Source organism: Theobroma cacao, chromosome 1, assembly GCF_053813885.1.
Source record: "Theobroma cacao isolate CCN51 chromosome 1, ASM5381388v1, whole genome shotgun sequence".
Taxonomy (NCBI): Eukaryota; Viridiplantae; Streptophyta; class Magnoliopsida; order Malvales; family Malvaceae; genus Theobroma; species Theobroma cacao.
This window is the reverse complement of record NC_142639.1, coordinates 2,072,898-2,097,987: the sequence shown is the minus strand read 5'-3', so window position 1 is coordinate 2,097,987 and position 25,090 is coordinate 2,072,898. Positions and strand designations below refer to the sequence as shown.

General features: G+C 36.6%; 4 protein-coding genes across 5 annotated transcripts; 3 read left to right on the top strand and 1 right to left on the bottom strand.

The window, feature by feature from the left end:
* The first annotated feature begins 4,669 nt into the window (after positions 1–4,669).
* On the top strand, positions 4,670–5,454 carry LOC18611021 (uncharacterized). Its single transcript, XM_007047028.3, has one exon. The coding sequence runs from the start codon at positions 4,742–4,744 to the stop codon at positions 5,225–5,227; it is 486 nt and encodes a 161-aa protein (XP_007047090.3). The 5' UTR covers positions 4,670–4,741; the 3' UTR covers positions 5,228–5,454.
* A 9,389-nt stretch (positions 5,455–14,843) lies between these two features.
* Positions 14,844–15,718, top strand: LOC18611017 (CAP (Cysteine-rich secretory proteins, Antigen 5, and Pathogenesis-related 1 protein) superfamily protein). The gene has a single exon (XM_007047024.3). It carries the CDS (start codon positions 14,982–14,984, stop codon positions 15,513–15,515), a length of 534 nt encoding a protein of 177 aa, XP_007047086.3. The 5' UTR covers positions 14,844–14,981; the 3' UTR covers positions 15,516–15,718.
* Positions 15,719–17,036: 1,318 nt separating this feature from the next.
* On the top strand, positions 17,037–17,950 carry LOC18611016 (protein MIZU-KUSSEI 1-like). The gene has a single exon (XM_007047023.3). It carries the CDS (start codon positions 17,235–17,237, stop codon positions 17,832–17,834), a length of 600 nt encoding a protein of 199 aa, XP_007047085.3. The 5' UTR covers positions 17,037–17,234; the 3' UTR covers positions 17,835–17,950.
* Positions 17,951–18,081: 131 nt separating this feature from the next.
* On the bottom strand, positions 18,082–23,504 carry LOC18611014 (uncharacterized). 2 transcript variants are annotated; one of them, XM_018114276.2, is made up of 12 exons: positions 23,012–23,504; positions 22,822–22,898; positions 22,099–22,174; positions 21,497–21,586; positions 21,201–21,323; positions 20,523–20,942; positions 19,829–20,229; positions 19,599–19,698; positions 19,446–19,505; positions 19,274–19,360; positions 18,824–18,952; positions 18,082–18,601 (listed from the first exon to the last, which is right to left on the bottom strand). In XM_018114276.2, exons 2-12 carry the CDS (start codon positions 22,866–22,868, stop codon positions 18,299–18,301), a joined length of 1,836 nt encoding a protein of 611 aa, XP_017969765.2. In that variant the 5' UTR covers positions 22,869–22,898; positions 23,012–23,504; the 3' UTR covers positions 18,082–18,298. The 2 variants fall into 2 exon arrangements, with proteins under 2 accessions (XP_017969765.2, XP_017969766.2); XM_018114277.2 differs by having other exon boundaries at positions 22,099–22,171; positions 23,012–23,503.
* Between the last annotated feature and the right edge of the window lie 1,586 nt (positions 23,505–25,090).

Sequence of the window (25,090 nt, the reverse complement as noted above, 5' to 3'; positions counted from 1 at the left end):
AAGAGCGAAAATTCTTTTTCTCTTAATTATATGTTGATGCATTGTTTTGATGCAGTACATGAATCCTATTATTCAATATGCTGCAAAAGAAGATTATATTTGCTTGTAGACATAAATTGTGACAAGCATGGAAACTTCCAATTGAAGGCAGGTTCCAAGCTCCAACTTAATACAAATAATGATACCAACTAATTAGAATACCTTTCTTCATTTCAAAGTCTATATATTATTATTCTCTACATGATTGTGAGTATCACAAATTTAGACAATATATCAAGCAAAACATATGAACCTGTAACATAAAACAAAAATTCCAAGCCTTTCTTGATAAGTATGATGTTATTAATCCATTCCAAACCATTGGTCTGGTCTTTTTTCCTTCTAGGGTACTTGATATTATTAATCCATTTCATGAACTGCCTATAATTTTCATTGATACCAATGATTTTATTTGTTGGAGAGATCAGATATGCATGTGGTGGCTGATTTGAGAGAGAGAAAGAATGAGAGAAGACAACTGACAATCTTTTTATTCTTTTTTTACTACCCAAATAGGGCCAAGGAGGCAGAGTGGAATTAATCCAAATTAAAGGGAAGAGCCATGAACTTTCATGGCAATGACAAGGGCCTCTCTTTTTCTTTCTTTTTAAATGATTCAATGATTGAATCAAAGATACTAAAGAGAGAGTTTGTACCCGCAGTCAAAACCCATCCAAAATGTTTCTTTGTATACTAGCTGAAACTTATTTGGATAAGATATATATCATGTTGTTTAATTAGGGTGATTAGACCATTTAATTATGAGTGAAATGTGTTTATGCCGGTTGGTGGGGGTGGGGGGGGGGGGGGGGGGGGGGGTTAAATTTCTTCAATTTCTCAACAATTTTTGTTCATAATCCCATTGATTAATGCTAAAAACATATCGACCAAAAAATGTCGCATAAGAATTGTGTATGTCAAAGTTTCATTTTGTGTCCATTCAAGCTCTTACACTCGAATAGAGGTAGAGGATCTAAGAGCCAAAACTTCAAATTTAATGAATTTATCCTTCAATTTAGGTTCATAAATGATATTACGTATTTACACATTAAGAACCAATTATACATATAATTTTATTTATTGGTCACGCCCTTTTTTTTTATTTATGTCTAATTAACAACAAATTTAATTTGTTTTGGTCATGAATATATTGGCAAACTATAGGAACTTCTACTTGAATTAATGGTATCCACTTACTACTTAATTTATATTAAAATTCATCACTATGATGCCAAAAAATTTATTTTCCACATAATCTTGGGTAGTACGGATTAGACAGAATTTCAACGAAAACATGAATCTATTACATAAAACAAAAGTTCTTTTATTGGGTTTCTTGGATGTGTATGCTATAAATGCATTGATCCTTGTCATTTAATAAATAATAATAATAGAAATCCTTGGGCATACAATGAATGCATTCATGCAGTTTTCCCTCAAATAATTTTGAAATGAATACCCCAATAATTTGATTTGCTAGGAGAGATTAGATGTTGTGGCATGATTTTTGAGATTATGACCATGCGGAAAATCAGACCCCTTAAGGCCCTACCTAGATGAGCATGACAACCTTCCATTGTAAAAAAAAAGAGCTCCAAGTTCTAGATACAAGGGGAGGAACTTTCATGGCATATGCCATTGGCCACCTTTTTTATGATCCCATCATTGAAATTCAAAGATACCGAGGAAGAAAAGTTGTCTGGCACTGAAATCCCATTCCAAAACCTAAAAGATCTATGGAAAATTAATTTATATTAGGGTGTTTAGACTACATTATTATGAATGTAATGTGTTTATGCCGGTTGGTGGGGTTTTTAATTTTTTCTTTGCCAACTATTTTTGCTCATAATCCATTGGATTAAGCAAAGACATGTATGTAACAGAACGTCATAGATCAAATCGATGCCGATTTATTGCATATTTTTATGAACATTGTCCTTATATGTGGAAGCTTCAAGCATGATCTCCAATTGTAGTTTTTTGCATTATTATTAGGGTTTAGACTGGTCATCTTGATGTTAACCAAGTGGAAAACAAGACATTTAGCCAAACTCTTGTCCTTATCCATTGTTAGGCAATCTAATCAATCTCAAATCTATAAATGTAATTAATTTAGCATTTTCCTTTAAGATTTCAACCAAATGCTTTGATAGGGGTTTTAATGTCAGCCTAACCCATAGAGAGATTAAGGAAATGGGCTGCATGTAACTTGTTCATATTAAATAGAGATTAATGTTATAATTATGAGCTTATTGTAAAAGTTATAGGAAGAAAAGAAGTAATTAAGAAATGGGGTGATGGGATTTGCTTTGATGAAAGTCAAAAAAGGGAATCCGAAGGACATCCAATAAAACCGAAGAAACTAATGTAGTTTAATGAAACGTGATTAAAGAAAATGAAAAGCATTCGTGTGTCAAGAGGGCAAGACTTTGATTGTATGATTGGTTTTGCTTTCTACTGGCTAGGGTGAGTGTTTTCGGTGGATGGAATGGGGGGAGGAGAAAAGGAGCCCCATGAAGCTTCATAGAAAGCGTTTGCAGTGGGACATGTTCATTCCTCAATTATTAGCAATATTCGTTGTTTTTTAATTAAATAGAAAAAGAAACAAGAGATCTCTTCCTAACTTGAACTTGGATTACAGATATCGTTCATCAACGAGCATGTGTTAGACAAATGGAAATCATGCAGTGTATGGTTGTATGGTAAAACCAAAACAAGTCAAATTTGATCCAATTCCTAATGTTATCCTTCTTTAATAAGGCTAAAATTCAACGCTTGAACCTGTCTTCCCCCTTTTAGAGAAGTGTGGTAGACAGCAAGTTGTGAATTTATGCTGAAATCTGATCAGTACCATCTATTCACCAATAGAACTCAAGTCTTACTAACAAATGGGTATTGAACTCTGGTAAAACATGGGATTTTAGCTAGTGGCATTAATCAATTCCAAGGATGGAAAAAGGGTGGGGAAGACTGTAATGTAAGCTCTCAATTAGTCTCACCCCCATCCCTCATGCACATGTAAACGCTACAGGGCTAATGGAAAATTGGCAGAGAAGGGAAAATCCTGCCATTGTCCACGCTTGAACTACAAAAATAAAATAAGTGGGCAGCGGGAAACAGGGACATGGCAGGAATACGTAGGGCATTGGGGTTGAACCCCTGAGCCAGCAGCAGCAGACCCAGATCACCTTACGCCATCTCTTGTCGGATTGTTGGGGGTTCACTCTTTCCGAGGCCCTTCTGTTCCACGTGTCTTTTCCTTGCCCTGCACAGTTGCATCCCCTCAATTCCCTTGGACAATGCTCTATTGACACGTTTCCCTCCTCTTCTTTCTCTCCTCCAAACACCCTTTCTTTTCAACATAACTACATTCCTGTTACCTACCCCCATTTTCTTTCGCCCCCAGTTTTTGTCCAGGGTAAAGTCTAGTAAAGCAACTGTGTTAGTTTGGTCCCATTCAAAACTCTACAACTTCAATTTCAATTTGACTTCTAACAATCGAGATATTCAACTTTGATAGTAGCTTTTTAATGTCAAAAGAGATGAGATTAAAGAAGATAAAAAATCTGGGTTACCATGATAGTAGGTGTTTTCCTGCTCTTCATGTCAAGCAGCCATAAAAGGAAGGTGGTGCATTCAAGAAGTTGGTATTAGGTATCGTTTCCGTTAAAAGGGGGGAGTTTCTACATCCAAAGATGTGTTCACGTGATGAATCCATTAGCCTAGTTCAGGTTCTACAACAATGTACGTCATCATCCCCATCTCACCCATGTCCTCTCAACCCTAAAATCAGCAGTAAACGACATAGGTTCATAAAGAAAAACCCCCCTCGCCGAACCTATTACACATTATGTTTTTGACTTCAATGCTAATGAGTTTTTCAAGACCTTCAAAATACTATGAATATATTCATACTAGCATTTTTTCGATAAAAACCAAGTTGTCATGTATACTTTGGGTTTCCATCTCTTGTAGTAAATGTATATATCAAGAATGAAAGAAACCAAGATTCAAACCATGAATTGACTTCATTAAAAAGACATTTCTACTAAACAATAAAACCCTTAACTTATATAAGTCTTAACTGTCAAATGTCAAATGAAATTTCTTTTCCCTAACAAGTATTGTTATTGACATGCATGGTTCTTTAGAACATGGGAACCCAATTCCAGTTAATGGTACTAATAATCTTGTATTAGCTTAAACGATACAGGTTAGAACAAAAACATGTTAAAACTCTGCAAGTGTTCATTTTACTGCTTCAAATGTTAAACTTGAGATTTAGAAAATAGTACAGTGGAGAAATGGTATTTGCTGACATGAGATCCACGATGAAAAATGGAGAAGGAAGGGAAAAGCCCAACAGTCCCTGGCAGAGTAATATCATCTTGAAACGAGGGTTGATGTGTCAAAGACACTGATCCTCAGCACTCATACAACCTGTCACCACCAACTTACAGGCTGGCATCCCCTGCCCACTGTTCCATAAAAATGCCTAATAGCACAACACGACAAAATCCTATGTGGCACCTTGGGTCCAAAATCCGAGGCCTCTCTTCCTCTCTCTGTCTCTCGTTACTCCCCCTATAAAAACTCCCCCTTCCCGTTTCCCTTCACCAAACGAATTCAACACCTCTCATTTCCAAAACTCAGAAACTGAGTAGGGTTCCGGAAAACAAACGTTAAAATCCACGAATCCGAAATGGGTATTTGTAGTTCATGCGAGTCAACTCATGTCGCAACAGCCAAGCTGATCCTCCAAGATGGGAGGTTACAGGAGTTCCCTTACCCTGTTAAGGCTTCCTATGTCTTACAAAGGAATCCCATGTGTTTTATCTGCAACTCAGATGAAATGGACTTTGACGATGTCGCATCGGCTATTCAGGAAGATGAGGAGCTCCAACCTGGTCAACTTTACTTTGCTTTGCCATTGAGTTGGCTTCAACATCCTTTACAAGCTGAAGAAATGGCCGCATTGGCCGTCAAAGCTAGCTCTGCTTTAATGAAAAGTGGGGGTGAAAAGTGTGGGTGCAGACGTAAAACTGTTACTCCTTTAGTGTTTCCAGAAGAGTCTCCTCGCCGGAAAGATGCCGGCGGCAACGGTGCTGGGAACGGTGGTGAGAAGAGAGGGAGAGGAGGTAGAGGGAGGAGAAAGTTTGAGGCTATGTTGAGTGCCATTCCTGAATAGTGGGGGGTTAATTTGGGAAACGAGGTGTGGTATATATGTAAATATGTAACCATCTTGAGGACGTGTTAGTCAAATTATTGTTTGAAACGGGAGGTGGTTGACCCTCACCGTGGATGCGATTAGCTTTAAGCTCAGAATTCTAGCCTTTTCCTTGCATTCCCCATTTGCCCATGTGAGCGTCGTGTTACAATTTTACCCCTATTTGGGTCAATACACAATATTCAAACCATATAGTTCCCTTTAATTCTATTTAATTCTAAATGCTGTTAACAGACTAAACCTTGGATTGATGCCTGCGTTAGTCTCTGTCTAAAATAACTAAAAATGAAAACCGAGTTTGCCAATAATAAAACACAATTTGGTTAAACTAAAAATAAAAACTTTCAAGTAATTGTTTCAATGATGTCTATATTATTTTTTTACTCAAAAAGTAAAATTCAAATCTTTGTCTTTTTTTTTTTTATAAATAGAGGAGGTGAGATTCGAATTTTATTTTTTAAATAGGGAATTATGTACTAATTAATGAATCAAATATTCGGATGCGAAACTTAAATATTTATTCTTATCATTAATCTCATAAATTTTATTCATTTTGTAAATTTTAACATGATAACTTAAAATTTTTAATTGAAACATATCTCGATTAAATAAAACGAACTAAAATAGCTCGAATTTTCGGAAGATTTTCTTGTAGTAGAGGGAAAAATGTATGAGTCATATTATAGGGGTGACGATGGGGTATTAGGCAAGTGACTGAGGGGAAAGGCATTGTACTCGGAAACAGGGAGGAGGAGACAAAGGAAAGGAAGCAAATGGCCTAATGCTGCGGGCTAACCAACGCGGCTCACGTTTTAACCAGCTTATGTCCTGCTTAACGCTTTTGTGATGGATTGAGTGTCATAGGGAGGATTCTTTACAGCTGTTTGGAGCTGCACAATTATAACAACAATAATGAAAACAGCCAAATTTCGGTTCGTTTCATTTGACAGAGTGGGTAAAGAATACCAAAACCACTCTCCTCTTACTTTTTCTTTCTTCTTTTAGTTACATTATATTAATTTAGAAACATATCACTACATCAAATGCTTGAATATGAAATTTCTTAATTGTATGATTTATCAGAACAGATGCTAGTACTGTTATATTACCTCAGCCTTGTCCCAACGGAGATCTTGAGATTGTGGCATTGTTGCAAAGCTTGGAAAATTTTTGCCATGTTGATAATGGAATTGAGATGGATAAAGATTTTTGTCCGAGTTTGAATAGTTTCAGATTCATTCATGATGGTGATGATGATGCTCGTGAAAACGACACATGATTCTCCAAATTTTAATCTGTGGAAACTTATCACTATTTGGCTGTAGCATGGGTCACAATTGGTTGGTTTTGGATAGGGAAGAAGTCCCAACTGACACTCACACACACAAACAAGAATAAAAAAGTGTTCGAGGCTGGAATTAAGGACTAGGCTATTGCCCTGTGAATCTGCTTAATCTTGGACGGGCACTTAAACAAGCTTTATCAACATGTGCAGAATAGAAAAAACAATAATAGTATTTGCATTCAATGTATTGATCTTATCACATTTCCTTTAAAGTTCAAAGAGGAATGAATGGCATCTAAGTTAATGTTACCTTAAATCGATTCAAAGTTAAAAGAGTTGTACAAAAAATAATACAAAATTTAGTCCAGCTCCATTGTTCTTGTACTGTTCTTTAACTAGCTTTTGGCCCCTTGTCTGTAAAGTAATGATTGCTATTATGAGTACCATTACCTTTTTCTTGAAGCAATCGATTTCCCTTCTTTTTTCTGTTTTCCAGAAATGTGCTACTACTGCAGCCTGATTTGAAAGGATTTCAGCTCGATCAAAGGCCAGAAAGATGCATGAAGTGTCAATTAATTTGGGTGGGAGTACTTAGCCTAGTTAACGATAGTGGTGGTTTTAGTACAGTGTGATAGCAAGCCTTTCTCTTTCAGGGTCATTGTTCCAACTTCTCTTTCAACTTTTGGCACTTAGCTGGAACCTAACTCCTTGTTGGGATGGGGGCTCAGTCTTTCTATTTCTATGCAGTTGTAACCATATCATCATCATCATCATCAGCTGCCTAGTTGGGTACCTTTGAATTAATTGAGTCCCAAGTTTTCACCTTCCAAAGGGGATTAAACTCAAAACCCATCTCCATTCAATGTAAAACGCAGAAAGAAAAAGAGATGCTACCATCGATAACAAGGAATTAATTGGTTTGGATGTTTTTCATGAGCCAACTGGAATTCTTTAAAGCTGATAAGTCTCACTGTACCAAAGATTGGGTCTGGGTTGGCCTGCTTTTAAAGTCTCAAGCAACCAATACAGATACAAAGATTCACCAATGAAAAATTAATATTGATCATTACAATGCATGCGACACTTAGAATAAAAGATTAATTAGTCAAGCTAACTCCATAATTAGAGACAGCTGGAAGAACCGAATGCGTTGCTAATCAGGGTCAAGCAGAGGGAGGATTAAAGTTTACCAAACAAAGGAAACAAGAAAATATGGAGGAAACATGTTTAGTTGCATAGAAATTACCATGCTGGCATGTGATAAACAAGTGGCATGGAAAATGGTCATGTTTTGAAATCAGAACGGGTTGCTCTTATTGGCGGGACCATGGCCAACAAACACCCAAAGCTTCCATCATTTCATGCAAGTTGGTGGTCCTCAGCTTCTCGTGAGTTGGTCCAATTGAGGTGGAATGTATAGTACATCGGCATTATTCATTTATTTTTTGATTAGGCTAGTTGGAAATTCATATATATACATACATATAGTACTGCCCATCGCTGTCAAAAATGTTTCAATTCATTTGGTAAAATCTCAGCTTTTAAACAAGGAAAGGAAGCAGACATTATTGGGGTCAAAGGGTAATCTTATCTTCCAACGTCTCTCACCAAATATATTACTACCACCAATGCCAAAAGCAGTGCAAATCTTGGGATCAAAGGGTCTAAAGCATTTCACATTGGTAGGGTTACCTCATTGCCAGTCATATAAAATATGCAAGTTTCAGGGTCTAGCTGTCTAGAGGCTATGGACAGTGGGGAAGTGTGACCGGCCGGCTTGAATTCGAGGCAAATGACTTTCTCATAAATGCAACAATAATGCACATTACCTATTCTTGGAGGTAGGTACAAATACTTTTTTGCAACTTTGTTAGCAGCTGGCCAGGAACATCTGATCTCCACTCACTTTTGCTATTCACCACTATTTTTGTTGTTACCTTTCTGTGCGTACTTGGGTGAAAGGAAGATTCCGGCCCTCTTACTTTCATTGCAAGTGTTTCTAGTAAAAGAGTTGAATGCCACATCTTTTTCAATTTTGGGATGCAGCTTAAATTTGGACTGATTAGCAGAGAGCTCCAATCTCCATAGCTAACTCCAAGCAAGCATTGGCCCCCACTAGCTTAGTGTTCTTTCCCCTTTTTTTTCCTCCTTGCGTGCTATTGCTATATTATTCATGGCTTCAACTACCTTGGTTGCGGAGCCTCCTTTTGGATTTGGATCCAGCTGTTTCTCAGATTCCAACTTGTCTTTCCCTCTCTCTTTCTCTCTCTCTCTCTCTCTCTCTTACTTCAATTTTCTTGAACCGGTTAAATTTGAATCAACACTTTAATATAGTTTGATGGTTTCTTTCATGCAGGTTAATTAATAAAGAATTCAATAAATCAAATGTTAAACAGTGCACGTGTAGTAGCTATGTGGCTTGTAATAATTACTTTAGATTTTGGGATTTGTTCAGAGAATGATTATAGAATGATCACAATCGATAACCTCCATTGCTCCTTTTCATTATTCAATGTCACAATTGCCAATCCTTCTCCATGAAGAAAACTGTCCCTCCGTCCTTATAGATGATAAAAGTTTTGGAGATGGCAAGTATGATTCAGTATACTATACATCGCTCTACCCCAAACCCTTTTGCTCTTTTCTGCTAGGGGGCATTCACACTTTCTTCCCTTTTGGTTTAAGGGCAGATCTCCGGGTACTTTCTTAACCTATTGAAATCGTGGAAAGGGCCTTCCCCCTCCTCCTACTGATCAAAGAGTTAATGTTCAACTAGAATGTTGTTTTATGACTACATACAATGATAGACCTAGAGAACAAAAGAGTGGTCCACGCCTTTGGCATCTGAAAAAGCCATAATGTGGATCTTCAAAAGCATGATTGCTCACCTTTGATCGACTTGAGTTCTCTTGCCTCCACTGAAAAGCTCCCTCCTCTACAGTTCAAAAGATATACCCATCAGAATTTTCAAGAGCAGACAACCAACTTTCCCTGTGCTACTTATGTTATTTATGAAAGCCTCCTTTAGATGGATACCCATTGTTTATTTTAGATTGCAGTAATACTTTACTGTCAAAGTATGTTGGATGGTGGAGCTGATGATCTGATCAAAACAATCAAACCCAAGTTCTCTTAATCCTCAAAAGTTTGAGTTAACTTAAGATAATCAATAAACTGAAATCAATTCATTCTGTAACTCAATCAAGTTCAAGTTCAAATGCTCAAGTCACAGGTTAGTAATTTGGATAAGGTGATGGCAAGGCTGCTCCATCCATATGTAAGTTTGTAACTCCAAGATGGTGCACTGTCGGTGTTCCTCACTGAAAGAAACACATCAAAACTTGGGAATTCGTGAAGAGACAAGAGAATTAGGTGATAATATGACATAAAGATAGCCTTTAAAGGATTGTGGAACTGAGAAAGAGGAAGAAGACAGATGGAAGTCGGCATATGGGAAAAATCGTGTTGAAACAAATTGTCGCTGGAAAAGGAGGCCAATTTAGATTGCCTGTCAAGCCTGTTGTCCTGCTCACCATATTCAGCATGGACCCCCTCCAAGCTCAATACTAGTGATCTTGCATTATCTTTTCTTTTTTGCCATTTTCAATTTGGAAACTACTTCCTACTACACTTGCTTCCTCTTCTCACAGCCCTTTTCTATCTTTTGAGAGACAATTCTTTCAGTTTATGTCATTCAATAAACTCCATTGTCCTTTTCTCAAGATTTCAATATCTGAAACTCTTTTTGTATAGCATATATGAAACTTTAAATTATTCACCTTTTTATTTCTTCAGATACCCTTTAAAGCTCACTCTATTATCTTTTTCTAATAATTTTATATGTTATACTCATTACTTTTATAATTTCAAAAGTAAAAGAGAAATTAGAAAAATGTGAATGGACCTATCAAGAAACCTTTCAATTTAACAAGTTTAAATCATTAAGTGGAAGTTTGGAAATATGCTTTAATATGATCCTCTCATCAAGTGCAAGAGTGTTTAGCTTGAAAATTTGGAAAAGAAAAGGAATTTATCAGTACCTCTTTTTAGGGTTGAACAAACAATCGATTTGATTAATTCGATTAAAAATTTTTTAAAATCTATTTAAGAGAACTCAGTTTTATATATAAAAATTCAAATTAAAAATTACTCACCCTACCTCATGCTTACTGCTTTGTGAAAGTGACTGAAAGTTATTTCATAAAAAATTCTTCAATAATATTGATTGACATAGCTTTCAATTTGTAGCAAGCCCCCAGTTATGGGACAACAGCCTATAAATTAGACTTTGGGTGAAGATAACCCTGCTTAATTTAATGGGATTTCACTTTCATAAGCAAAAAAAACTTTTGACCATTATGGTCTGATTGAGAAACCTAGCTTGAATTTCAAGGCTACAAGAAACGTAGTAAATTAAATATGCAGTTACGACAAAAGAAAAAAAAATCAAGGTGATAGGAAGGACATGGAAAGGGAGCAACTAGAGAAACTAGTACTACTTGTTTTTCCTTTATCACTTCCAGCCCAACATAAAAATTCCAAATTAATTACGCATTGGCCTTTGTTCTATTTGTTATCTAAAATTTAAAAACGTGTAATTAAATATTTAAATTTTGTTTCCATTACACACTATATTTTTTTTAAAAAAAATTATTAAATAAAAGTTTGATATGTCTCTCAACAACTTGTCAAAATGCATTCTTTGTCGGGTTTTTATTGATTGTTGGGAACACGTACGCCACTATTTATGTTATGAGAATTAACAAAAATAAAATTCAAATACCCAATTATTTATTTTTAAATTTTAAGTATTAAATTAGGGTTTATTTAATTGCAAATCAAAAAACTAAATGCGTAGGGTTTATAAGTATATGTTTTAGTAGAGCCAAGCTAATGAACTTTCCATGATGGCCAAAATTTTATTATATAAGATAATGAAATGGGAACACTTTTTGCCTTTTGATAGTTCCCTTTTTCTCATTTTTGTCAAACAAGATATGAACATATTGGATGGTGGGCATCGGATATATAATCGTTTTCAAACTGTTCACCATTTTGTTGTTGAGCATAAAGTTACATGGCCGGTGTGAATTTAAAATTGACCCTGGATGATATAAACCCTCTAAACACTTGTAAGTATTTTCCTTAATTAATTGAGCAAAACCTTTCTTAGAAAACATAGCATGAAGAATTTTATGAATAATGTATAGAAATGGTAATGGGTATTCCTCGATCGGGTATTTATTGGTATCTGACCCAATTATATAAAATTTAAGTATTTTATATTAAATTTGAAATGAGTACAATAACACATTTAATAATGTATTTTAATCAAAAGTTTTGAAATAAAATAATTATTTTATTATGTAATTCAAAATTAGACGTCATGAATTATTGTATGTATAAGATGTCAGGAATTATTGATTAAAAGTGTGAAGTTCATAGGTGTGGCGCAACCATAACAACAAGAACAAAGAAAAGGGCGGTGAGTGGGCTTTCCGCCGAATGAGACTTTTTATTTGCATAATAACGTGCCTTTTCCATTGCTCAAAAGAATTAGGTCTCTAAATTCTGAAAGTTGGAATCATACTCTTTTTTCAGATTGAGGATTGAGATTTAGCACTGCAACTAAAATTGAGACCTTTTTTTAACTATATGATTAAGGGTCATGGTGACATGTTGAGTTTACGTTTTAAACCAAGGAAACTATTCACCAAAAAACTATAGGCTATATATAAAAATTGCATCCCAGGGACATCAGCAACAATTAAAAATACAAGAACCTAGAGATATAAATGTAATCAATACCCCCAACGAAATTCCCTTCTAGCCTTTCTTAACGCATTAAAAGAAAATCACAACGGAAGCCTAATGGGTGCCTGTGTATCCTCAACTTCAAACCCCAAATCAGGTAAGCCTGTGGGAGCAGGAGGAGGAGAAGGGTCGAGCACGATCAGACGCTCATCAACAACGCCCGCCAAGGTGGTTCACATCGATGGTCGTGTTCAGGAGTTCAGGCAACCAATCCAAGCCAAGGGCGTCGTTTCCCAGAACCCGAACTGCTTCCTTTGCAGCTCAGAGTACATGTCCGTTGGCACCTGCGTGCCCCGGCTGCCTGATGATGAGGAACTCCAACCGGGACAAATTTATTTCCTGTTGCCACTCTCCCAATCCGACAAACCTCTTTCCTTACCAGACTTGTGTTCTCTTGCCATCAAAGCTAGCACTGGCATAAGGAAAGACAGTGTTGACCTCTCCTACAGTAATTCAAAACTCATTCCCCGGTGATCAAAGTGGGAAGATGACATGTTCATTAGCAGAGAGATTCAGTAATTTTTTTGGCTAATGGTTTTGTAATTTCCGTCATAAATGTGATTAATATTATTTGATATAGATTGTAAAAAGTCAACGGGTTTGGATTGGTATATCACTTTCCTTGAACAAGTAGCTGTCCGTCTAACTTTTGTAGGCCTATTGATCAACCATTCCACTCGTTAGAAACAATAAGTACTACGGCCAGCTTGCCAACGCAGCCAGGGTGGCCTGTTCTAGTATTCTTGCCCTATGTTTTTCTGTATTGTGGTAACTCTTAACTCCCCAATTAGTCTTTCAAATTCTCAATTATCACCTGCCCTTTTGGTTGCTTCTGTGGTGTTATTCTATCCTGTTTAATAGGGTTCGTCGCCCATTTTTTGTTCCCTTTGAAGCCTAATACTACAAACCTTATAAAATGTAAACAGAAACATAGCAGCAAATGAAGGGGCTTGACTACACAAGAATCAGCAGTTGGCCCTTTCTGCCAAGAAAAGGGCTGAAGGAGTGGTGGTGCCAGACCAACATAAAGGGTAAAAAACAAGAACCATTGGCAGGCTCGTGTCCAATTAATGCAGCAGAGTTTGCAGTAACCCTTTGTCTTCATCAAAAGGAACTTATTATTACAGATAGATTTGTGGGAAAAATTAATTCATTGTCTGAAATACATATCAGGATGCTTAGCAATCTCCTCAACCTACAGAACTTGATTAAAATAACCGAAAGTGATTATGCAAGGAACATTGGAATGAACATATTCCCTGGAATCTTGAGCTGTATTTTCCTTGTGGCACTGGTAATGGATAATTGGCGGATGTATTGTCAAGCGGACAATGAAATTCTGGGTCAGAACTCTTATTCCAGTACAAACAGGAAAGTTAACTTGATATCGGCTAAGACTTGTTTTATTAAATTTGAACTTCAATTTGAAAAGATATTTGAGATCCTCAAATTTGACTTGATTACGTCTATTATCCTCAAATTACGTATGATTTTGAGTTTGATTTCAAGCTTAAATACTTACGTATGTTCATATATAACTATGTTAAGAAAAATCATTAAGCTCGTTAGGTTTATGAACTCCTTTCTTAATTTGTTTGGGTTGCTCCAGTTAAGTATATTTTAACTTTACATAAATGGTTAGAGGGTGAATTGTTTTCAAGTGATCCTTAGTTTCTTACTCTAGAAAGAAGACGTTGCCCAATGAAGATAACAGCGGGCCTGCCTTTTATCAGTTATCTTGGAGTTAAGGTGTGTGAACCTTTGAAGACCATGGCAGACTTAGCCATTGGGCCGTTTAGAACGGGGTGAACAATTGGTTTATCCTTTTGGTTCCGGTAAGCGGCTATGTCACAGGCCATTACTTCTCTTCCCTCCAAAAGACTAATTTCCATAGAGCTTGCAATGTCTATTTTTATAAATGACATTGGGATATCTTGCTTACTTCGTTGTAACGCTTGACGTTAATTTTATAGAGTATGCAGTATTTATATTTATAAATTTTTTAAAATTTTTTATTTTTGTAACGTGAGATTGAAATATTTTATTTATTTTTTTAAATTACAGTTGAAATTAATGAAGTAAACGATTAAATGCACATCACATGGGCAGACCAACTAAATTACATATCGAAGTCAACAAAGGTCACGTGCAATGCTCCAAGGAAAATCTATAGATGCAAAACTCTGATTAATCAAAGTAACAACTTAGTTAAACAATAATAAGATGCAGCAAATCCCATAAATTCCACCCGTCTTTCAATAGCATTACCCGACCTGGACCCTTTCCCACCCATCACATTGCCCCCACTTCCCAATTCCCAAATACCACACGTCTCTGCCTACAGATTGAGCATGATCTCTTTTTCAATCGCTCATTGATCATTGATTCAATTGTCCAAACCCAAAAAGGGTAAACCAGTAATGTCACTGCAAGAAAAGAAATCATGTTTATCATAAATTTATGACAGCTTGAAAACAATGACACCCTCAAATCACACTTAAAGGAGTCTTAATTTGTTGAAGTGTGATGTAATAATTTCTCCCAATAGATCAGACCCATCCTTGGATGTCTATAAATTATTTCTGGTAACCACGACACAGTTATAGACAACAGACAATGGCCTACGCCTTGGTTGCAGTTCTAGTTCTAGCTATTTGCCACGACAGAGCCCAGGGGGTCGTACCAGCAGCCAGCCCTGGCACCACGGCTCCGGCAGTGCTGCTGCCTAGTGCAGCCAGAGAATTCCTGGAAGCACATAACCAAGCAAGAGCTGCAGTCGGGGTTGGACCACTCAGGTGGAGCGAGCAACTAGCCAATGCCACGAGCCGGCTTGCGAGATACCAAAGGAACAAAATGGGTTGTCAGTTTGCAAACCTGACAGATCATAAGTATGGAGCAAACCAGCTATGGAGCGGTGGAGCAGCCGTGACGCCGCGCATGGCAGTAGATACATGGGTGAAGGAGAAGAACTACTACAACTATGCCAGCAATTCTTGTGCACCAAATCATATGTGTGGAGTTTACACGCAAGTGGTTTGGAAGAACTCTTCGGAGCTGGGGTGCGCACAAGCTACATGCAAGGAGCAAATTACTTTAACTATTTGTTTCTACAATCCTCCTGGAAATTATATAGGCGAGAAGCCATACTAGAAATTTAGCCATATATGTAGCTGCTTATCTGATCTGATCTGATCCGATCTGAGAGTTTCTGGGTAATGTCTTGAAAGCTTTGAGAGGGCTAGCTTGATTAAGTCTCTTGTACTGGATGAAAGTAGGGAACAACACTATTATATCATATCTTCCAATATCCCATAATTTGGATACTAAATAACATTAATAATTGTTGTGATAAAGTTTTCTCTGGTACATTCTTCTTTCCTTCCATTTACAATTTTGGGAGTGACTGACCACTTTGTTGAGCATGATTCATCATCAAAATTAACTATAAAAGGTGGGTGGTGGGACTAGGGAGATTCAGGCTATTATGTTGATTAATAACTGAAAGGAACAACTAAGAATGTGATCCAACAATTCAGGTCAAGGCTTTGAGCTGCTGAAAAGGAAATGGTACTGTAACCAAAACTGATGCACTCTGCCGACAGAACCCGGGCCAAGAGCACGAGTGTCCTCACAAGACTTGGCTGGCACAACGTACGTGTGACAGATGATCATGATTGAGCCCAACTCTGTAGGTTTCACCGAGATTGCCAGATTTTTAGTGTCAAATTATGAGATGGGGTCACGTGCAGATGCAGGAGACGAGCTAAAATTGAATTGAGATAGGGATTTTTGGAGTCAGATGTTCAAGTTCAATGTGTCACTCGCTGTGCTTGACTGAGTTATTTACCCGCTGGACTGTCAGGGGTCAACAATTAATCAGTTCAGTCTATTTAATCCGTCATGTCACTAAAAATTAAATATATCAAATAATTTTAGAAAATTTATTAAAATTTATCAAATTTAAAAGAGTATCAAATTGATCAAATATCAAATTAGTTCAGTGGCTTCAATTTTAAGTCAAAAGAATTAAAATTTTATCACTTTTATCTTGTGCAAATTATAATATTAAAATTTATAAACATCATTCATAATTATAAAATATATAAATAATCTAAATATAAAAAAATAAAATTTGTCTTTCACTCACATAATTATGTACTTTTACACAAACCATCAAATTAATATTTAAAAATTTTATTTATTTTATATAAATTTAAAATATATATTAGTTCGGTTTTAAGATCAAATAAATCAATTAAACTAAAATTTTCAAATCAATAAACTGAATGAATCAATGAGATTGAGCCGTTTTATCTAAATTACATTTGATTGGATTTGATAATTGATTTGATCCAATTTTATTCATCCATATAGACAATAGGCATGTAAACTGTGGCTAATTGGGCCTGGGCACATTTGCAGCATATGCTTCAACTCTAACCAGCCCAATCAAAACTTAGTTGTCAAAATTCTCAAGTTCTAAGTTATCTTAAGTCCATGTGAAACAATAATGAAGTTAGAAAAGGGAATTCTACTTTAGATTAAGCCCAACTAGAAGTACAAACTACAAACCCAAACGAAACTATGAGGGGCCGAATCCGGCCCAAGAAACTTCAAAACATGCATTTGGGATCAATGAAACAAGCAGGATAAGCGCCAAGGTATCTGAGATGTTACTGAACAAGGACTTCTTCAGCTAAACTTGGAACACTTTGATTCCCTTCAGAACTCTTCGTCCTTCAAATTTCTCCATCCTAATCCCTTTAATCTTCTTTCTTATCCCATGCAACTGTTTTCTTTTATCTTTTTTGACATTTTTCCTCTTGGGCGGTTTTTTTTTTCTAGGAAACAGCAAAGAATTGTTCATTGATGGAAAAGGGTGAAGGTACCAGCGTCAACAGTCATCATCAACTTACGTTGGGGAATTTATTACGTCAAGTCATGGACCTTTTGGCACCATGCTGGGCATACAACAAGTTAATCTTTTCCTATTGCTTACCTGACACCGTAACACTAGTCACTGGCACCGTCATTTGTCCCATATATGGTAACAAAGTTAAGCTTTGCTTGCAAGAAAACACAAAAAGCGTTCCCTTGGTCCTCGTCGAACTTCCTCTTAGCACACGAGGATTCACCAGTTCGATCCAGTACGGTGTTCTTCGAGTAGTCCTGGAGCCTGTCCATGGTCCAGGTAGTTCACAGGGCTGGGTGACGTATTGCAATGGACAGAAGGTAGGGTTCGCCAGAAGGTTGGAAATGGGAGAGGAGAAATTGGTGCTTGATATGATGCAGATGGTTTCGGCTGGAGCTGGGATAATGCTGCACAGAGGTACAGAGACAGGTGGATACAAATACTTGAGAGGCCAGTTTGAGCGAGTAGTTGGTTCTGATGATACAGAGTCATACCATTTGACAGATCCTTCGAATTGTTTCGGACAAGAGTTCAGTATATTCTTTCTTGGTAATTAGCAATTCATTCTTCTGTTTCTTTTAGCAGCATTATTTGATTGTTCAAAATATAACATGCAAGCACTAGTATTGGTTTGTGAAATAGACAACTTTTATGAAACATTCCTAGTTAACAATTTAGCAGGAATCCATGTCAGAATCTATACTTTTTGTGATTGAATATACTACAGTTTGGTTTGATACCAGCAAATAAGCATGGAGATTAGCAAGTATTCAGGCTAAATCAAGGAATAGCTCACCCCAAAACTATATACAAACTTCAATGCACAGTACAGAAATCATTGATTCTTCTATTGCATGACACAGCATAATGGCAATTACATTACAAAAGATGCCAAATTGTTATATCCTACCATTTCCCTTTTCATATCTACTTTGTACAATGAAAAATGTGAAATCCTCCAAAACAAAAATACTTGCAAATGCATCATGCCCAAGAACTATGCATGAATGCATACATGCAATCATCTTACTAACTCTTTAGTTATTAGATACCTAAAGGTAAAGTTGTGAGGAATCCATTCAATGCTCTTGCGGGATTTTCCTAGCTGGCATTTTCTAATACTCCTACGAAGTGATTCAGGCAAAGATTGTTGGACCATTTCGATGACACCAGCCGCACACAAACTTGAATCCTTTGCAAATGACTCTACAATCTTTGGTAACAGAATTTTCTGGTCTTTGCGGATACCAAAGGTAGCTCGAATGTACTCTTCTTTTGCAGTTTCCAGCTCTTGAAATACTCTCTTTGGTGTGTAGGCACGGACCTAAAGAAAAGAATAAAATTAATCAGAAGGTTGATAATTCCCATGTAAAAAAACACATTGAGAATAGTATCTTTCAACTGATTGTTATTATAAATTGCCATTAAGTTATAATTTTTTAACAATCCTTCACCAGTAATCGTTAATTAATTGGAGTGACAATAGAACATTCTATCATTGGTGTTAATAGTAAGAGAAAAACACAGATAAAAGATGATAAAGTACCGCAGGATCAGAATGGTTTCCTGAACAGAGTGCAAAATGTAAAAGAGGTTCTGGATGTTCAATTGCATATGCCTGCCTTTCATCTCCAGTTTTAAATTTTGCCCTTGAAGAAAGTAATAACCGAAGCCACTACAAGCAGGAGAAAGCTTTATTAGCACCACCTTAAAACATGAATTAAATCAACCTCACTGGGGAAATTAAAACTAAAACTAAATGCTTTATTGCACCTCAGGTGAAATAATTGACAGGTTCCTCTGCTTTTTCCGTCCTATCTTATTTTTTTTTTTACGAAGAAAAGGAAAAGCAGAAATATTGTTCATGTATATCATAGACAAGCTTCTCATGAAGAATTGTGATTTTGGACTGGAGTCCTGTCTCTACAAGGTCTTAACAAAATTTTTAGGTAAGAAATCAAAATCAAGGACAGGAAGGATATGGCCCGAGATCTACCTGTCCTGGCCGAGACATTCGACATCCAAGGATGGAACCCTGTATTGTATCTGCACTGATGGTGTGACCACCAATGTTATATGCTGCCTGGATAGTACAAGAGTATGAGCTAACACATACTAATCTTGTTTCATCATTGAAGAAACACAACAATGAGACAGGTTATTCTTACTCTCAACAGTAGAAAGAATCTCTTCATATTATTTTGTGGAACACCATAAGCCAAAAATGCCTATTATGAAAGAAAGACTGATTATAATCTGTCACATTAAAAAATGGAGCTGACACTACAAAGCAGATTCTTTTCATCGTTGAGAAAACTTACATGCATCACTAGTGCATTGTGTATATTTATCCAGAATGCCAGCTTCTCTTCATGTTTCAACTTACTAGGATCAACTTCTTCCAGTCGACAGATAAGTGACCTATAACAGAATTATTTGATAAACACATTGAAAAGCTGCAAGATGAGCACACCATCTAATGTTGCTAGATGATCCCGGTATCATCAGAAATGGGTTTTTCTTGTGATAATTACATGTCAGGAAGACTCACCTGAAATTTTGTAGCAAGTGTTCCACATCACCCAATTTCTGACTATCTCTGAAAATCCATGGGACTTCAACCATTGTGCTATATGGTCCACTAAACTCTTTAAGTCCTTCCACATGGAAAGGGTTATCTAACCGTACATCAAAAGATGAATTATTTCTGAATCCTGGACTCCACATGTCCTGCTGATCCTGTGGGGAAAAAGCACTTGCTGATGACACGGATGAATTGGGAGATGAAAAGCCGTTTTGGATCAAAGGTGGGTCTGCAAGCTTGCAATATATAGCAGACATGCACTTGATCATATCTTCAGAAAGCTTGTTTGGTGTCTCTGGAATATGATCAGAAATGCGAGTGCCAAGATGCTCAGCCAGACTGATTATATTGGATGCATTCTGAGCATACTGTAAAGAACCAAGTAAAAGTTATAATCCACAAAAGATCCTCAAATTGCCATAACTATCATCTGAAGAGATAATTCTCTCATAAATTTAATTTGTTCTGCTGTGGATGCAATCCAATTGATGATGATTGATTTGAACTAAATTATCTCAAGTATGGAGTCATTTCTGATCATTGATCCCCTTCCCAGAAATAATAAACAACGTAATGCTTTACTATGATGTTATGACCAGCAACTAAAAAAAAATGTAAAACACAAAGAAACTCAGAAGATTACATGCTAAAAATAAGTTACCTCCATCATGGACAAAGGTTGTGAATGGCAGGCTCGAACAGCTTTATCCAAAGTCTCATCTGGAGGAGAAGTCCTACTTGAAAATGCTGAACGCTGCGATAGTGAGGAATGACAGCGATGAACACCAGAATCTAATAGTTTTTCTGCTCCAATGCCACTAGGCTCCTTCCATAATTTGTCACAATAAGCAGACTTTACAGCTGAATTTTCAACTTTTGGTGGATCATCAGGTCTGGAAACATCTGGAAATCTTCCTCTTGGGGTATCTACTGGTGATTTTAACCTTTCATCCCTTTTAGATGGTGATATAGAAACAATTTGTTGATCAAAGGCTTTCCGATACAACGAGAGAAGGTACTGCTCCAAATATACAACTTCCAACTCTAAAACCGCAATTTCCTTGATTAATTCTGTAGCTGGCTGCAGAAAAGCAGTGTCAAGAGGCAGACCATCAAGAACATATGATGAAAGGCCTAAATGTAGACGAAGAAACTTATCTCTAAGGTAAACATGGGCATATATGAGAATTCAATTGTCTACTGAGACTAGAAGTAGCAGTGCCAAAACACAATTGCAATTTACTCGGAGCGATATCATTAAAAAAAAATCAAGAAGAAGACGAAAAACAAAAACAATGAACACCTATTTCCCAGAGAAATAAGAATTTAGAGGAGCTACCTTAGATATTGACACTGACGTTTCATTTGTATCATCATGGGAGGAAGTTCTATAACCCAATGCTGTTTCCAGTGCACGACGAACCTCAAATTGATCTTCTAATCTTTTCTCAAGCTGTAAAATCTGCACAAAAGATTTTTGGAAAGAAAAAAAACGTCATAAGAGCAATAGAATAACTTGTGAGCTGTGGCCTAATCTTGGGTTATGTAAGACCTGACTGGGCCACTCCCAATATGAATTCAAGCCCTGTGATATCCAAAGATGAGCACAATGCTAAAACAGGTTCAGTTCCACACCTCTTGCTTCAAAGAGTTTTGGACCTCAGTGCTGGGAGTAGGAGATTGCTTCTTCTGGGTTTTGGCAGTGTCCTTTAAGTGCCCCATATCCTGGTACCGGATATATAAATCAGACCCTTGGCCAATGGAAAAATATTCTCTAGGAGCAGATGAATTTAGGATGAGTATTCTTTTATTGATCTCAAATGATTAGTCTAGCAAGAGATATTAACTCCTTTAGACAGCCTTATATCCCAGTTTTTCAAGCATAAATGAAATAATATAATTTTTTTATACATCTCCATCTAGACTTTCGGCTAAAGGACTGGTTTGTATCAATAATTCGATTACATTATCCCCACTTTGTAGCAACGAGGAGGTAAATGAAAAAAGAAAGAGAAAGGAGCGTGGAAAAGGGAAGGAAAAAAAGAGATCCTTGAAATAAGTTACATGTAGCTGGCATTGTACTAGGCCTTTACATTGGATGCAGGAGAAAAACAGTCATTAGTCAAAGAAACAATAAGATAATCAAATCATTATGCTTTAAGCTCTTTAACCAACTATAGAAAAATAGTAGCTTGCAAATTACTTTTAGAGTTAAAAGGCTAAAGGGAATGAATTACCAGCTTTATTCGATTTGATGCTTCAAGAGAACTACCCAAGGTATCTTCCTCATCTCTATTCTTATCAGGAAAGCTGCTATGTGACAAAATCAAGCGCCAAAAATCAATAGATAAGATTTGCAAAACGCAGGATTTGAAGACTGTCATTGCAATTCGTAGCCTCTCATGAGTATTTTCGAAAACTCAAGCAATGAGATTAACTTTTCTCACATATTTTTAGAAGCAGAAAGACCAATGGTGTCTTCCTCACCCTGTACCAGCGGTTCGCTTAGCTATCATTTTCTGAAAACGGTTTTCAATTACTTCAAATAGCTCACCTATGACTTATTAATTACAAAAGTTATCAAAAATAAGAAAACTGAGAGATTGAAAAGAGGAAGAAAAAAAACAGAATAATCAACAAATCTTAAGCAGAGAAAAGAAACATTTGATGCCAGAAGCCCAAAATCAAGCAGTTCCATAATTTGAAAACACTCCCCTTTGTTACTCCATCTGGACCACAAAAGCATTTAATGACCGACCAAAACTATGGACATGAAACCAAATTAATAAAGGAGAATAGGCATGCATATGCCTCTTCAGGTTTTCTACTTCTGTAAATGCTCAAAGTTCCAAGTATTCTTAAGTACTTCCATCCCAGAACTCCTTCCAGTTAGAGAAAATCTTAACATCATGGTACAACAATAGTGATCGCAAACCAACAAAAGATTTTTGAACAGTCACCTCTTTGAACGCTTGTGTCTTGATGATGTCACTCTCAGTCCCAACATTTTAGTCTCCACTGCCTAGAAATCCCCTCACTGAGAAAATATGATCACAGAGCTTATAACTGAACATAACAACCAAAAAAGAAGAAAGGAAAACATTTCTTGATAGAAGGACAGCAGAAATGGAACAAAGTAGAGGGCTTTACCAATTAGACGCTAAAAGAAAAAACAAGGGAACTCCAGAAGGGTTCTGAGGAAGATCAACCGGGTACAGTATTGTGAACAGAGAGAGAGACAGAAACCAAGTAGGTGCACAGAGACCCGTGATTACACTCCAAAACTTAGCTTGTCTTCTTGCATTTTTTAGAGTACTAGGACTTCCGGGAACCAACCACAACGCAGAAAGTTGATCATTTTGCTGCTAAAAACAGCCTGCAACTTAGCAGAGGAGTGAAAATGCTTTTGCATATAAACCCACAAATACGGCTAAGAAAAGATAAGACTTTTTGGCTTTTGACCAGTGTTTTCTTTCTCTTTTCTAAGGCACTCACTTCACTCACTCTATAAATCAGTTAGCTTTTGCAATGAGGAGGGTCTCTTTTTTTTCGCGTTAAAAGATGTAAACCAGCTCGTGGGCTGAAGAAGAAAGTGAGCACAGGCACACAAGCTTTCTTTTTTGACACTATACCCCCTTTTAATGTCAATTGTCAAAGGTCCAAAAGTGGACAATTTTCTTCACTCAACAAGAGGTCCAAAGTATCGATCAATGAGAGGAGGATTTTAGACGTAGAGAGAAGGAAATTTTAGTCTACAAAAGCATTTATTTATTGATACCTCATTTTCTACGTTCTTTTCTCTTGTTGGAAAGCAAGTGGGAGTTGGTGACCCTCCCTGCTGCCCTGTCTCATACTGATACTGCTACTCTACACTGATACTACTATCCTCAACTTGATATATATACGTAGGAACAGTATTGAGATTATGGGTACGTGTCAGAATTTTGTTTAATTACCTGAAAATTACTTTGTTTTGGTAAATTTTTCATGAGCAAATCTCTGACATATCTCAGTAAAGCTGTGAAATGTAAAAATTATCAAAGTGGTATCTTAATTTACTTTTGCACCAATAGTTTGGTATAATCTTTGGGGAAAAAATAATATTGTGCTATTCATTTCATTTTTAGGCTTACTATAGTAATAAGCCAAAACTGCAGAGCTACAGAAGTCTGGCCACCAGAATTTCTTGTCTTAGCTAACATAACTTTTCTCAACAAAATCTGAAAAGAACAAAAGGTCAAGTTCTCTTTTTCCCCCTCCAGCTTTAGCCATGAAGTTAGCTCCGCACTTTGATTGAATTTGGTGCATCACCCATTCACCAACTTGTTGACTCAGATGTGAGAAAAATCAGCCTATCACATGTTTATACATGACAAAAGTTTCTGTTCTCACAATTGGCAAATCAAGCAACTCAAATCAATTCAATGAACAAAACCATCATTACTGTATTAAAATGGTTGCTTGACATGGGTGGAAAATGGTGGTTAGTTTGATTAATTGTTAAAATGTTTCAACTAAAAGATCACAAATTGGCCTAATCCAGTTGGAAAGGCTGGTATTTTGAGTTGGTTTTCCAACTAATCTTACAACAATACTCTAAGCAAATAATTTATGTTATCGGGCAAACTGCCATTTTGGATTATATCATCATTCATGCAGGCCATTTAACATCCAATTATCCTCAACTCAACCTGTTGTTTTGTTCCTTTTATCTAAAAAACAATCATGATTCCATTGGCTTGATTAGCTAGTCAATTCAGCAAAAATTATACTTTAACCGGCTAGAAGAAAGTCTCAGGCGAGTCCTTCCAAATATAAAGGATTATGAACACTAACCAAGAAATTTTCAAAAAACAAATGAACACTAACCAAGAACTTGTTTATGTCCAAATGTAAGTTGCTAACAATAGTAAGGTTAAAAAACCAATAGCAGGCTCTCACCTCACCTCACCTCAAAAGGGATGAAAGGTGAAGTTTTAAAAGGAGACATTGGATGCTTAATAGGAAATGAGGTTTTGTGGGGTTTCTCTTTGTCTAAATCTCCTTTTTGGAGAAAATAGGGGCAAAGCCAGATTCCCAGATTGTCCTTCACTGTCAAAGAGACTAACGTTTGTCATAGAATCCACAAAACTAAAAAATAAAAAAAGGGTTATTGGGGCTTGACCTTTTCCAAGATCAATACAAAAGAAAAAAGCAGGATTGTGTGTGTTGTAAGGTAGCCAGGTCTCT